The 16,557-nt window shown below is 40.5% G+C and overlaps 1 protein-coding gene across 2 annotated transcripts in view; it reads left to right on the top strand.

Moving 5' to 3' along the window:
- Window positions 1–16,557, top strand: part of COL23A1 (collagen type XXIII alpha 1 chain) — a 467,477-nt gene that overhangs the window by 416,055 nt on the left and 34,865 nt on the right. For both annotated transcript variants that reach the window (XM_031953787.1, XM_031953786.1), the window contains 3 exons: window positions 7,287–7,313; window positions 10,477–10,503; window positions 11,805–11,831. In XM_031953787.1, coding sequence (XP_031809647.1) covers window positions 7,287–7,313; window positions 10,477–10,503; window positions 11,805–11,831 — 81 coding nt within the window. The remainder of the gene's footprint in view (window positions 1–7,286; window positions 7,314–10,476; window positions 10,504–11,804; window positions 11,832–16,557) is intronic.

Below are 16,557 nucleotides of genomic sequence, written 5' to 3'. Positions count from 1 at the left end.
CAGAAATCAGCAGTGGTGGAGACTGAGGCTTGTGGATAAGCATTAGAAAGTTGCTGAAATAACTTGGGGCCACAGTGACTGGGACAACTTGGAAGTGACCTAAGAGATGATGGTGGCAATGACGACAGAGACATGGCAGGGAACACTGGAGCAAAGGCATGAACAGATCCCAGAGAGAAGTAAGCAGGTGGAGGAATCTACATTCTTGCTTTTGACTGGCGTCCCCAACCACATTCATGCTATTGGGATTTATATATTAGTTTATGGAGTGAGAGAAAAAGAAACAACATCCATAGAAGGTGGACTGTAATTTGCTAACCAGGTTCAGATGTGAGTCCTTTAATGTGCCTTTTAATAAACCTGTTCTGTGTTTAAATGATTGCTAGCCTAATGCTTGCAAAGGGAATTGAAGATTTCTTCCAATAGAGAGCTAGAAACAAATTCGGATTTTTCTCAGACCTAAACCTGGAGAATGGAATTAAAAGTAGGACGTCTTCAAGGAACATTCTTAGTGAGTCCAAAGCAGCAGTACTAAGCCACAGATAACAGAATAATTATCTAACTAGATATCTTCTGAGGTTCCCTTCCAGCTCTGAGTATAGAAATCTACATGATAGCTCTTCTCTAGTCTGACTATTCCTAGGTCCTTTAACTGATCATATGTTAATTCCAAAAGAAAGTCTAAACCCTTTTCTGGCTTGTTCATGGGAACTTAGTATCTAACCAGAAACTGACATCTTAGAACATGGGAGCTAGGAGAAACCCTAGGAAGCACCTTGTCCACCATCCTCATCTTATAGAAGAGTAGAGTGAGGCTCAGAGAAAGGAGGTTACATGGTGTTTTAGTGCCAGAGTGTCTAGACTCCAGGCTTTTACCCCAGTTTAGGGCTTTTTCCACTACACTCACAAGAACCAGAATCATTTCAGTTCATCTCCCATGCATCAGGGAAAATGAGTTGCACAGTGAAGCTGTATCTCACATTTGTAGGCTCATCCTGCTTGCCCACTAGGAAGGTGCTTGTTGTCAGAGCAACACCATCTGGGATGAGCGGACAGCATCCTTTTTGAACCAAGAGCTGAGGCTTTGGTTTAATGTATTCCAAAGGCCTGTCCCAGGCGGCATCTTCTACTGTGTAAATATTTATATTTGGCATTTCTCGTGCTGGGCTCAGGACGTCTGTTCTGCATCAGATTAAACCACACACAGATCCAAGTTCGGGCTTCTCAGGGAATTGAAAATGGTTTTTCCTATGAATCTCAGGCTGGAATTTCCAAGGGCTCTATTCATAACTGCACACTCTGTCATTGTTGGGAGGCTATAATAGTCATTCAGTTTTTCTAAACCCCAAGGTCTGTAAGCCAAGGGCTGGGGCCTCCACAAATAGGCTGGGTCGCCCCAAGAGAAGAGCAGGTTTCTGATATTTATGCTGACATTTGGATGTGTAAAAAGTATCATTTTAATCAAAACAGGTCTGTATATAGTGAGGCACAACTCAGGTGCTATCTTCTCCCATCACCACCTCCAAAATCCTTCCCTTAGTACCCAATTAAAAGTAGGTTTTCATATTTTCCTGGGGCCTTTTGTATGGATTTTTGGGTCTTCATTTTGTATCCCCTCCTTAGATTGTACTTACAGAAGTTCACACCACATTTCTTCTACTAGATTGTCATTTTCTTGAAGGCAGGATCTGTATCATTTATTTTTCTTCATCTCTTTATCCCCAGCATCAAATATAGGGCTTTGCACATAATGGACACTTAACAAATGCTGAATAAATGTCACAAGAGACCAGGCTCAATGAGGCAGACACTTCTGGGAGAGATGACTTTAAGATTATTCCTAAGAAGTACTGTTAGGTCAGATTTCTAGTTTGCAGCTTATTTCTCTGAATGGAGCAGGATAGGACAGAGGACAGCCTTCAAGAACCAGCTCTTATATAAATTCACTCTTGCTAAAATATCCCCTGTATAAATAGGATGTGAGTTCCAAGACTTCTATTCATTGTTCTTATTTTTATGGAAGGACCTAGGTTTTCATGCCAGCTTTTTGTTGGGCACCTAATCCAGGCCTGTTTTTGCTTAAAACCCTTGGCATGTGGGTTTGAGGGAAGGTATAAAATGGATTCACTGCTAAGGTTTAAGAAGGCAAAATTTCATTGAAAAGGAATTTTAAATTTACTGTGGAGTTTTAACTTTGGCTTTAAAATGAAATGGAGATTTTTTTTTCTTCTCAAAGAATCTTATGCCAGCCCAGAGGGAGGTCTCTTTCTGGTGATGACCTTAGGTCTCCATCCTTGGCCCTTTTCTGTTATGTACTTTCATCAGTAAGTTGGACGATGGCATATGTGACATCTTTATGTGACAGAAGCTGAAGAGATCGCTAACAAACTGAACAACAGAATAGGAATCCAATGTACTACTGAGGGCAAGGGTCAAAGGTCTGATGGCCCTGCCTTTCTCAGGCCCCAGGCAGCACCCCCCTCCTGTTCTTCCTGAGATGCTACTTGGTGTCTTGGTACCAATCAGTGATCAAAGCCAGATGTAGCCGAACAAAAATGAAAGCACTGTCTTTAAATTCCTGTTTGATTTTTCCCCCCCAACTACTAGAAAGAATGGATTCCAGCTCTGGGCCTCCTTGTAACAGGCTCTATCAGCCCCATGAGCTCCCTTCTGCCTCTCCTACCTTTATGTATCAGGCGTCAAACTTTATTCCTCTGAGGTCATCGTTTCATATTATCCAGAATCCAAGATGCCGCCTCAGGGTATTATTCCTGCCCTCGGGGTTCCCCGAGCATGGTACCCTCCAAGTACAATGTCTTCCATGGGTCATGGGCACACTGACTTTCCACAGGCTCTGTGAAAAATGCCTCCCAAGAAGCTGCCTGTTCCAGGTATGATGGCCTTTCGTGTATTGCAGACATTCCTCCCTATGCCAGGTATATTACCTTCCAGTGTATTCTGGGCATAGTGCTGGGCAGACTTCTATGTCATGAGAGCATCATGCTCCTCAGATGGGCTCACGTGGCCCAGAAACACCCTTTTTCATTTGTCCTGGACATCATGCCTTCTGTATGTTCTGGACAGAGTGCCCTCCATGCATCCTAAGCATTTTGAAATCCTACACCCTCTCCAACAGACATGATGCCCACCATATCTCCCATTACAGTACGCTGCACTCCAGCAAGTCCCAAGCATCATGCGCTCTCTGTATGCATCCCGAGACCAGTGCCCCTCATGTGTCCTGGTCACATTGCTCTCCCATGTGCCCTAGGCAGGATGCTCCCTTTAGAGTGCAAACTGTCCTTGGCTGGGCCTGTGACACATGCATGTGCTCACAGTGCTGGGAAATCATAGAGGAAAAACTTCAATCTATAAATCTGGGTGGGTTTTTTTAAAACCCATGATTCAAACAAAGATTAAAAAGAGATTAAAGTAGAGTTAAAGCTGAATGAGGACCTTTCTTTCCTCTGTGACATGACGGCCTGGGCTGAGCAGTCTGAATAGTCTGAATGGGCTGAGCAGGCCCCACAGATAAATCACTTTGCCCCAGATGGAAATGACTGCTCTCAGCTGGGACTGAGTGACTTAATTAATTAAAGGTGTTCTTTCTCAAAGGCCTGAGCATAGAGTGGGCTGGAGGGGGAAGGAGGGGGAGAAAAAGAAGGAAAGTCAAAGGGACACTTAAAGGGAAGATTGGTGCAGGCCCCTGGGATGCCTGAGGAGCTAGACAGAATTTTTCCTCTTCCTACACCATCTCTTACAATTAGAGATTTCTGCCTTCAGTGGGTCTATCTAAGCAGCCATTTATTGCCAAGACTGCTTTTCTTCCTCTGACACTTAATATCATGCATTGTTACTTCACAGTTTGATTTATGAAAAACTTCCCCATCAATTTCTTCCTTGCCTCTCACAACAGCCAGAGAGGGAAATTAGAAAAGGATTATAATCCTCATTTTACAGAGAAAGAAACTGTCCAGGGTCACATGGCTGATCCCAACCATGTGATTATTAGGGACTAACAGTGGGAGAATGTTTGTTGATGGACAGATTGATGATCCAGACCCCTTCCCTCAGGAGAGATGGAGAGTCAGAATTCAGACTTTAAAAAATGCCTGACAATGTAGACCAAATAGCTGAGTGCCAATGAATGGAACAGACAGCAAATGTTTTTTATTCAACTCTGATCTGTACTTTAATATCCTACTTGGAACCTAAAATTAAGAGAGCACTGGGAGGTAAGATAGGTTGAGGATGTTGGGGCCAGATTGCAGAGCTTTGAACGATAAGTTAAGGATTTGGGGCTTTATCCTCTAGGCAATGGGGAGCCACTGAAGGATTTGATCAGGAGAATGATAGATACAAATAGGTGTTTTAGGAAGTTACCTGTAGACTGTGGGAGGGGTAGAGGGAAAGAGACCAATGTATGGTCTTTTTTATACTTTTATACTATTATATTCTTTGATACTATTTATGTGTGATTCATTCATTCAACAACTATTTTCTGCATGTCTAGTATGTGCTAAGTTTTGGGAAAACATAAAGATAATTTTTAAGGATGTCTATGATCATAAAGCTTACAAATTAATAGCATTATTGCAATAGTCTAGACATGAAATATAAAGTCCTATTCTAGAGGAAAGGACAGATATGGGAGACCTGGGAAAGGGAGTATCCAGTTTGCTTGGTCATAAACTGAATGTGGGAGAGGGAGAAAAGAATCAAGATTATTCCCAAAATTTCAAACCATAGTAACTAAAAGGGAAAGGAAGGAAATGAGGGTTTATTCAGCTCCTACTGCGTACCAGGCAATGTGTTAAACACTTTACAAATATTATCTAATTTGATCCTCACGACACCTCTGGGAGATAGGTGCTAATATTACCACACACACACACACACACACACACACACACACACACACTGGGTTTATTTTTTTTTTTTAACAATTGAGGAAAACAAGGGACAGTGGCTAAGTGATTTGTCCGCAGTGACCCAGCTAGCCAGTAAATGCCTAAGGCCAAATTTAAACTCAGATCTTCTTGACTCCAGTTCTAGCCATCCAGCTTAAAGAATGATATGAAAAACCAGGTCCTTCCATAAAAATAAGAACAATGAATAGAAGTTAGCAGTCTTGGAACTCACATCCTACTTATACAGGGGATATGTTAGCAAAAGTGAATTTATATAAGAGCTGGTTTGTGTAGGTGCAACACCCTTCTTGAAGGGTGTCCTCTGTCCTATCCTGCTCCATAGGGAAATCCAAATGGACCACTGGTTTGCAGGTGAAGATATATTCAGTTTGAGATAGGCTGGAGATGCCAGTAGTACATCCCCATAAACAGGTGTAGATGTCCCATAGAAATCTGGAAATATGAGGTTTGAACTAATGAAAGAGGTCAGAGTTTGAAACAGATTTGAGAGTGACTTTTCTACCCAGAGATAATAGTAAAAATCTAGGGCTGTGGATGAGCTTGCCAGGCAAAGAAAGAAGAAAAGCCCGAGGACTAAGCCTTGAATCAGTAAATTTATGGAGCAGGAAGCTGGGAAGATAATCCAAAGAAGGTGACTGAGAATGAGCAATGAAAAGTCTGAAGAACTAGGAGGGAATAATGTCACTAGCAGCAGCCAAGGAAGGAGAAGGCACCCAGGAGGAAAGGGTTGTAAATAGTATCCAATATGGCACAGAGGTCAAGGTGGAGGAGGACTTGGGAAAGGGCATTGGATTTGGTCATTAGGAGAATATTATGACCTGGGAGAGAGCAACCCTAATCCTGTGATAGGGACAGACATCAGGAAGCAAAAGGTTGCCGAACAATTATGGGAAGGGGAAGTGGAGGCAATATGATAGACAAGACAAAGGGTTTTGCCAAATCTATTGTGAATTGATCAAGAGAAAAGGAAGCCGAGAATGACAGTGTCAGTGAACCTGGTGACCTCTCAAGTCCACTCCTGTCTCTGAAATGGTATGTAGCTATCATGAAGTGACCCAGGCAGAAGAGTTCTTGGGCTCTCCCAAGGGATGGTTGTCTCCTCTAAATATCCCGCAGACGGTGAAATTGCAGCTGTGTCCCTCTTCAGACCAGCCGAAAGTACTTAATAGGCTCCCTAAATGACCAATTTTCAAAATTGCATAGATTTCCTGCATTAAGTTCCTGGGGGCATGGAGCCACCTCCGGAATGGTCACACATCATTTGATGTAATTGGGCAAATTGGCCGTCTCCGCTCCATCGCTTGAGAGAGCCTAAAAGACTGAGCCAAGGAAACCAGCTATTTACCACTTGACCCTACAGGAAGGCCACTCCCAGTCGGCCTGGTGAGGATTATCACAGGAGCCACCAGACTTTGGGGATGGGGAGCCAGCCACCTATCCCATGCTGTACTTGCTGAGCTGAGCAAAACACAGCAGAGGAGGACCCCAAGAAATAAAAGCTATTCCTGACTGTTTATGTACATGCTGCTTTACAATTATTTCCAAATAAAATTTCTTTTTCACCCATTATCTCATTTCAATCTTGCAAAAATCTTTAAAGGGAGGTAAAATAGGGCTTATTTTTATAAATAAGGAAATTGAGGCTCAAAGGGAAAAGTGACTTTTCACACTCATGAGAGCTGGCACTTTTATATCATTTCAATTTTTACAAAGCAATTTCTTCGTAGCCACCTGTGAGATGGCTCTAAGCTCTCCCCCAAGGTCACAGTTAATAAGTGACCGAACCAGAACTTGAACTTAAATCTCCTGCTTCCAGTGAAGTGATGACCCCTGATTCAAAGGTCAGGCTGTGTGTGGACATGTTGCTGGGAAGACTTAGGGAGAGGGTATTAAAATCCATAATTCATTTGAATAAAAGGGAATGATGATAGAAATGTCATCCAGTCAGATCTCATGGTTAGCATAGTCACACTGTGGAGGGACTGTATTTGGATAGCTTCCAAAATCCCTTAAACCAGAGCTTAAGTGCCAGGGAACACCCCAAAGGCAGTCTTGGGGTCAGAGAGACTCAATCTCCATGCCTTCTTGGGGAACTGCCAAGATCTCCCAAGGGAGCCTTCTCCCTTTCTTAGGGATCTATATCTTGTGTTATTTGGTATCTTCCCTGCTCTATCGTTCCCTGGCACAGTCCATGGCAAGGAAGATAACAAAAAAAAAATCCTATGAAACACACTCCCAAAGCATAAAGCAATAGGGTCAAGCTTTTGTTTCTTTATTTAAAGAAATCATCCAAAATCAAGTGAATCCAAACTTTTTCCACTCTTAGTAACCTCTGAATTTTCTGTTGTTTTCCAGGGGCCACTGGGTTTGGATGGCAAGCCGGTAAGTATGGCAGAGACAGATTCTAAAAGACAGAGACAGATTCATGATGGAAGCTTCCACAGATCTGTCACTGACCTCACTAAGATGAACTTGAAACAGTGAACTGGACATTCTCTGCTAGGCTGTGTCCCGCCTCAGAGATGATGATGGGTTAAAAGAGTTTCTGCCACCAGTGCAAAGTCAGAATGAACAAAGTCATCATTGTTTTATTAATTATTTGACTAATAATTAATTTTCCATTATGCAGATAAGAAAGGCAAGCTCCAGATATTCCAAAACTGGAGTTAACACTACAAATCTGTTGTGTTTAGCAATAGGATTTGTTTTTTATGGTCACTTTAGAATGTGGGAGGTGTCTGATTTTCTAGGAAATCCCATATAACTAAAGGAGCCTTGCAATGAAGACTTTGTCCAGAAACCGCTGCCAATTTTTGGTTGATGTCCTTCTTCTGCTCTTCCTTCTTCCATATTGAGCATTAACACCCCCTCTAAACTGGTCAAAGTGCTGTCTAAGTGAAGCCAGCTGACCCTGCTTCCCCTAAGATCAGCCTATTATCAGAACCTACTTTCCTGAGTTGGGATTAATTAGTAATTTGTATTTTAAAGACTCTTGTAAAAATATGAGACTGAGGGAGGGAGAGGGAAAATTTAGAACTCAATCTTTAATGTTAAAAATTTACATGTAACTAAGGGAAAATAATTTTTTAAGAAGGAAGAAGAAAAATTTTAAACCTGGAAACACACACCAAAAATTATCCAAAATGATGTTTTTGTTTTTCACATTTGACTTGCTACACAGAGAGAAATAAAGAAGAAACTCTTGAATATTAAAAAATATATACACAGAAGAAATTAGAAGGAAATTCAGGACAATCTTGCTATTATCATGTTAAACATAATGTTTTCTTGGGAAAAAAATATATAATAGAGATTCAAATTATCATACCTCCCCCCCTGAAAAAAAAGCATATGAGACTCACTCTACCTAATAAACAAAATGATATGGGGAAAAAAATTAAATTATATCCAAAGTGGAAGGAATGTTTGGGGGTCTAATACAACCTGCCCAATATATGAGTTCCCTATATTATATCCCTGACCTGGATATAGTGTTTAGAGGACCTGATCATACTTCTCTTTACCATTTGAGTGACTTTGGACAGGACCAGTTTCTAGACCTTTATTTCCATCTCTTTAGTAAGAGAGTTGGGGGGAATAGTTTTTTAATCTCCTCCAACCCTGACTTTTTTTTTTAATTTTTTTTTTATTATAGTAACTTTTTATTGACAGAATCCATGCCAGGGTAATTTTTTTACAACATTATCCCTTGCACTCACTTCTGTTCCGATTTTTCCCTCCCACCCTCCACCCCCTCCCCTAGATGGCAAGCAGTCCTATATATGTTGAATATGTCCTAGATACAATGTATGTGTGCAGATCCAAACAGTTTTCTTGTTGCACAGGGAGAATTGGATTCAGAAGGTAAAAATAACCCGGGAAGAAAAACAAAAATGCAAACAGTTTACATTCATTTCCCAGTGTTTTTTCTTTGGGTGTAGCTGCTTCTGTCCACCATTGATCAATTGAAACTGAATTAGGTCTCTTTGTCAAAGAAATCCACTTCCATCAGATTACATCTTCAACAGTATCGTTGTTGACGTATATAATCATCTCTTGGTTCTGCTTATTTCACTTAGCATCAGTTCATGTAATTCTCTCCAAGCTTCTCTGTATTCATCTTGCTGGTCATTTCTTACAGAACAATAATATTCCATAATATTCATATACCACAATTTACCCAACCATTCTCCAATTAATGGGCATCCACTCAGTTTCCAGCTTCTAGCCACTACAAACAGGGCTGCCACAAACATTTTGGCACATACTGGTCCCTTTCCCTTCTTTAGTATCTCCTTGGAGTATAAGCCCAGTAGAAACACTGCTGGATCAAAGGGTATGCACAGTTTGATAACTTTTTGGGCATAATTCCAGATTGCTCTCCAGAATGGTCTCCAACCCTGACTTTTAAGATACTATGACTTCCAGTGATAGGAAGCTCCCTGCCAATCCATTATTATTCTAATCTTCTCTTCTTTCTATTTGATTGATCTCAGCTAAAAATAATCCTGGGACAAGTGGCTCTTCCACTAATTTTCTTTTGTGGTTTTGATGATATTACTGTTAATAATAATAATAGCCTACATTTCTATAGCACTTCAGAGGGTTACAAAGCCCTCTGAGTACATTGCCTCATTTGAGCCATTCCAAATCTGATCATTAGCCAGGAGAACAAAGAACATGCTAGAGTCCATGTCCATAGAAACAGGATGACCATGAGGACTATGTGCCCTTGTGTGGTCCCACATGTAGCCACCTTCTCACCTCACTTCCTCCTGAAGTCTGCTGAGGAAATCCTGGCCTTCACACTGAATGGAAAGAAAGAGGTTCCTTGGGGCCTGAAGATGGAATCTGGAGCACATCAAAGTCAGGACTCACTTTGGGACTCCCTTTAGTCTCTCTGCATCTGCCCTTAGTGATCCCCTTCAGTAGACATGAACTCAAAGCACCAGACTTGGAAAAAAAAACTGCCCATCCATCTGAATTATTTCAAACAGATGGCTAATTGAGTAAAACATGCTCAAACCAAGTCCCTGCTGAGCATGTGCACTTAGAGATAGTTTACTCTTTCCCTTTGCAAAGAGCCTAAATGAAGTTCACAGCACATGATGCTGTAATTGGAAAAATGCTCTTTTTCCTCTCCATCTTCAGTTTGGGGGCACTCTGTTGGATAGAGAAAGGAAACAGGTGTGTTCTTGCCAGGGATCCACCACCATGCTCCATTTCTGGGGCTTCCAGGGGTGACCAGATGCTTAGATCCCTGGCTGTCCATCATGTACGAGCAAGCAGAGGAGGAGGAGATTTGCTTCTGTGCCTGGGATCGAGGCTGCTCTTGTTCTGAGCATGTGGACTGCTTGTTAATTAGTTGCTAAGCCTTGTACCGGCTCTGTTTGGCCTCCAAGGAACCTACCCTCTAAACTCATGAATCCCCAAACCAGACAGCCAAAAAAAATTAAAAATGCAGACAGAAAGCTGAAGGGACAAATGTGTGTTCTGCCATCCTCACAACTAACAAGCCACTGACTTGTTCTCTCTGTTTCTTTAGGGATTGCCGGGTCCCAAAGGTGAAAAGGTAAGTTGTCACAGGAACAGAAGAATCTGTTGAAATAAGCAAATATAGGGGGGAAAGAAAAGTAGAGAGAGAGGAAAGATCCCCTAGATACCCTCTTAGAACTTCCTAGGACCTAAGCCATTGGAGCTAGAAGGACCCTCAGACTATGCAGTTAAGCACCTTCATTTTTCCAGCCATGGTATGGTAAAGGGAAAAATCTTGCCCAGGGTCACACAGCTGCTTTGTCACCACGATATAGATCTTCTCATAATTTAGTCCAAGGCTCCTTCTGGCATAAAACATAGCTTATATTAAACTGCTTCCTACTGTGTAGTTCTCAGAAGCAGATATTTTAAAAGATCTGTTCAGATGAAACAATCCTGATATAGGACATGATACATTGTAGCATCAGATGACACAACATCTTGTATAGTTTGATAAAAGTCATAGGGTTTGAGGAATGAGAGGTCTTAGAAATTATTTAGTCTCTAAATTCATGAAGGGATAGTTTGAGAGCCAAGTCTGGAGTCAGAAGAACCTGAGTTCAAATCAAGCCTTAGATACTTACTTGCAGTGTGACCCTTGGCAACTCATTTAACTTTATTTGCCTCATTTTTCTCATCTGTAAAATGAGCTGGAGAAGGAAATGGCAAACTAGTTTAATGTCTTTACCAAGAAAACTCTAAATGGAGTCACAAAGAGTCAGACATAACTGAAATAACAAAACTTCATGAAGGCAGAAAATGATATAAATTGTATATCTCCTCCAATGCCCAGCTCCACAAAGTAGGGACCCAACTCATGTTTACTGAATTGAATTTGAAGAATTTTCCCAACTCCTGGGGGAAGAATCTCTGGGTTAGACTTGACATGATGTTGAAGAAAGAGGACCAGATTTAAAGCCAGAAGTCTAGATTACCTTTCTTGTTCTCCTATCATTAATTGTATGATCTTAAGCAAATCAGTTTCCCCATCTGAACCTCAGTTTCACCATCAGTAAAATAAAGGGGTTTGACAGAAGCAGTAGTGTCAGGCTCAAATAGAAACAACTCTTGTGGCTACATATTGACATAGAAAATCACAAATAAACATAATATTGTACTGTATTTTTCTTTATTTTGTTAAACATTTGCCAATTACATTTCTGTCTACTTCAAGCAACACTCAGATGTTTTACAGGCTACAAATTTGATACTTCTAGACTATGGGCTGTCTAAGGTCTCTTCCTGCTCCAGATCCTGTGATCCTGCTAGGAAATGTGGCTAATGGAAACTCTCCTACCATGGCTGAATACTGACTTTTCATTGTTTTGTGATCCACAGGGAGAACCAGGTGACTTCGGCCCACGGGTAAGCCTCTTTTAAATGATCTCTTGCATGTCTGGAACTCTGGAACAGATGCCTCCTTTATAGGCTAAGCTTAAGTGGCCAGATGATACCATCATCACAACCAGTGATAACAGTTGTAGACATTTCCAAAAATACTTTAAAGTTTTCCAAAGCACTTTGTACTCATTATCTCAGAATTCTCTTTTACTGAGAGAGACAGGCAGCTAATAAGTAGAACCCACCCACCTTGTGGATTTTGATGTGATCAATTAATCAGTCAATGGACACTTAGTAAGGGCCTATACTGTGCCAAGTATTATGCTCAATTTTAGGGCTTCAAAGACAAAAAATATTCCCTATACTTAAGGAATTTACATTTTCTCAGGGAAAACATATACACATATGAGTAAGCAAAAAATTGTGGGGACATTAGCTACTGTAAAGAGTCATCATGTTCAAAAGAGCTAAAATAATTGCTGGCAGGGGTAGGGAGGGAGGAGGAATGGTCTTCTCCCCTTCCATCATTTAGATTTGACTCAGTGAGACCCAGGGTCCTTACAAGGCTACCTCCAAGTCCAGATACATCTATTGAGGAGTCAATAACCATTCTCTTAAGATCAGGAGGAAAAATCATACAAAAAAACAAAGGTATCAGGAACCAGACAGGCACAAGCTCAAAAAGTCCCTGCACTAATAGCCACCCCAATGAAGTTTCCAAGATTCTGAAATGGATAAAGCCATATATTCAATCAATCAATAAGTATTTATTAAATACCTACTATACACCAGGCACGGTACTAAGCTCTAGGAATATAAAAAAGAAACAAAAGATAGTCCCTGCCCTCAAGGAGCCTATAATCTAATGGAATTCCACATTTACTGAAAAGTCTCCAAGTAAAATAATGTCACTCCAAGATCTAAGGCAAGAGAGCCAGAAGCTGTTTCTTTTAACTGATTCAGCACTACCACCCCAACCCTCCACTGTCACACTCCAGAGAAAGGGTCAAAGTTTATCTTAACATACCAAGACAAAGTCCTTTCAACACTAAGTTATCTTATGATCAGAAGTAGTCCCCAAAGCTCCCATGAAAATGACTTGAACCAGAAATGGCCACTTTGAATATGTTCCATAGCCTGACTACTACTACAACACTTCACATTTCTATTCTGCTCTAAGAGTTTCAAGGTGCTTTGTATCCAACTATCTCTTTTGAGATTTATCTCCTTTCCTTTTACAGAGAGTAGTTGGTAATCACATAGGTTTTTTTTAAGTCTATTTAAATAGAAAAAATGCAGATTCATTTCCAAGCAATGAATAAATGCTTCTCCTGATCTGTTTTCTAATCTGTGCATGAAGTTTTCTCCAGGAAAGAGAGTTCAATGATTTTCATAAGACACATGTTTATAATTGGACAGCAGCTATGTTAGAATGGGTAACAGGAAACCAGGCTTTCCACATTTGCTCAGATGAGGATGCCCAGTTCTGGGTGGCTGTCTATGTGGTTTCCACCCAGAAAAGGCAGATTGGGACATAATGGTGTTATATTTGTTCACCACTTTTTTAACCACTTGTTTAATTGCTTTAATCATTTGTTTAACCACTTTACTGCTGTGCATTTTCTTCAAATAAGTCCTAAGCTAGAAAATTGATAACTCTAATTGTTAGCAACAACATTTTAAAAAATACTATATAGGATATCCAGGATCTCCTTTATAGTTTGTCCTCAATCTCCCCAACATACTCCATACTGATATGCAGCCTTAGAACTGCTCCTACCAACTCCATTTCCTATCTTCGATTTCAGTGAAACTCTGATTTGCCTCACTTGCTTTTTTATTTATATTTTCAGTGTCCTTGTGATTTTGACCATATCCTTTTTCCCCTAAGAGAGTTTTGTCTTTAGGTCCCATTTTTTTGTCCTTAATTACTGGCAGGAATATATGTTCAATCTCTGACTCCTCAAAATAGAAATACAGTGAGTATAGTGAATGTGCTACTTTCTGTTTATTATTCTGCCTTCTGATTGAATCTCCTAATGCATCCAAGACTAGATTAACCCATAAATTTTGGAAATTTGTAGAGGAATGAATTATAACTAGATCTTACATAACCAGCCTGTCATCCTGACTTTGACACACCCACTTTCATCAGAAGGGTTCTTCCCTGTTGTTTGTTCTTAAACACTAGCAATCATCAGATCCCACTGTATCCTTGAAGCCAAAGATTTGTGAGTGGCAAGCATTTCTGGAATTCATATATCATAATGGTAAATAATAACACCAAGCTTCAGTTCCCACTGAAACTGGAAAGATAGAGATACTGAGTTCCAGATTTGAGTCTTCCCAGCCAATGGTAGAGCTAGATTAGCCTTTGTTGATAGGTCTTAAAGTGACCCCTGCAAATAGACAGCACATGAGCAAAAACATATGGAAAGAACAAAGAGAGTCTGCATTTGAATTAAACTGCTTAGTTTCCTTTCTCTTTTCCAAAACAACAGCATATAAAAGCTTCTTTCAATGCTCAGCCCCCTGCTGTCTTCCAAACTCTGGGGGCCAGTGCCTGTGCCCTCTGGCCTCATGACCCTGTGCCCATGGGGTCAGCTGGGCCACAATTGCACAGGATGTGTGCAGTGCCGGGAGGGTCCTGCCAGGGGCTTCTCATTCTTGCGGTTTTCATAGCTACAGTCAGATCTAGAGTCAAAGGATATCAGAGCTGGAAGAAAAAGTTAAGGTTATTTAGGCCAGCCCCAAGCTCAGCTATCCCAATAAGTGGTCAGTCCCCAGCTTCTGCTTAAAGACTTCTAGAGATAGAGAACAAAGGGTCTCACCCTTCCGGACAGCTTTGAGAGTTAGGAAACTTTCCTTATATTGTGAGCTAATATCTGCCTGACTCCTATTATTGCCCAACGAGACTGAGCAGAACTAGCCTAATCATTCACCTCCAGGACAGTCCTTCAGAGAGTTAAAAGCAGTGATCAAAAATATTCTTTTCTCCACTTCTTTTGTCCAGGCTAAGTATTCCTAGCTGCCAGACCTTCCCCTTCTTGGCTCTATTCCATTTACTCTGTATCTCTCATATTCTCCCCCAATTAAAAAGTAAACCTTGAGGGCAGGAGCAGCTTCCGCTATGTTTCATAAATGCTTGTTACATGACATGCTTTCAAGTGTCCATTCCAGTCACCCTCTTCCAGCAGGTCTCAGTTTGTCCTTCTAAAAATGTGGTGACCCAAAGTGGACAGAGGTGGATTATGGTCAGAACATAGATTAATGAGATAGCCTCCTTCCTCATTCTGGTCTGAACATTGGCTAGGGATAGAACTTTATTTTCATTCAGATAGAGACCTTCAGGTGTGGGAACTTTCTCTACTAATGCAGGTTGGAACCTTCTCTTCAACTTAGGAAGTTGCCCAGGACACTGAGAAGACACTTTGCCAAGGTCACACAGTCAGGATATATCAGAGGCAGGATTTGAATTTGGATCAACCTGGGTCCATAGCCAGCCTCCTATCCACTATTCTATTCTATCTCTTATTTATAGATCTGAATACTAACCAAACTTTCTATTAATATAGTCTAAAGGGCTGGCATTAGAAAGACTCACTCTTTTCTTGAGCTCAAATCTGCCCTCAGACACTTCCTAGCTGTGTGACCCTGAGCAAGTCATTTAACTCAGTTTGCCTCAGTTACCTCATCTGTAAAGTAAACTGGAGAAAGAAAAGGCAAATCATTTGCTCCAGTATCTCTGCCAAGAGAACCTCAAATGGGGTCATGAAAAGTCAAATACCACTGAACAATAACAAAATTGTAAGATAAAGTCCAAAAGGCAGATGGGAACCATACTCTGCAGAATACTGAATGTCAGGATGAGACTTTATACTTGATTCAAAAGCATTAGGGAGGCACCAAAGATTTTTGAAAAGTGTTAGGATATTAGGAGAATTACTACAGTAGTTACATAATGGACAGATTGATAAAAGGGAAAGGAAATGTAAAGAGAATTAACTGGCAGTGGAAATTTAAAGGAAGAGAAACAAAGGATAATGTAAAAGTAGAAATGACAGGACTTGCAAACAATATATTCTTGCCTTGGGACAGTTAAGAGATTCAATGGCTAGAACACTGGTCCTGAAATCAAGAAAAATTACACATATACATATATACACACACATATGTGTGAATTTGAATTTTGAACTGAATTTTTAAAGAAACAAATGATGGAGTATAAGCAGACGTGAGGTGAGGGATCATTCCAGGCAGGATAAGGAGGTGGAAAATAATACAGTCAATGAAAAGACACAGAAATAAAAAATGAAGAAATGTGTGAGAAAGAAGGCTAGATTAAAGTATGGAAAGGGAGTAATGTATAAAAATAGTGAGCAGACCAATTGGGGATGAAAAGAACTTTAAAAGTCAAATAGATAAGTTTACATTTGATATTAAAGACAACAGGGAATCATTGGAGTTCATTGAATAAGAAATAACAGTGATCAGATCTGTGCTTTAGGCAAATCAGTTTACTGCAGGGAAAAGAGTATGGCGGAAATTAGGTGTAGACCAACATCCTACAGCATATAACAAGATAAGAAAAATCACTTTACTGCTAGGAAAACTGGAAAACAATATAACAGAAACTAGATATAGATCAACACCTTATACCATATAACAAAATAAGGAAAAATGACGTTAGCTGATGTGGAGAAGATAAGTTGGAGTAGAGACCAATTAGGAAGCAATTTCTCTAGTCTAG

The sequence above is a fragment of the Sarcophilus harrisii genome, chromosome 2 (assembly GCF_902635505.1).
Source record: "Sarcophilus harrisii chromosome 2, mSarHar1.11, whole genome shotgun sequence".
Taxonomy (NCBI): Eukaryota; Metazoa; Chordata; class Mammalia; order Dasyuromorphia; family Dasyuridae; genus Sarcophilus; species Sarcophilus harrisii.
This window is presented reverse-complemented; position numbering and strand designations above follow the sequence as displayed.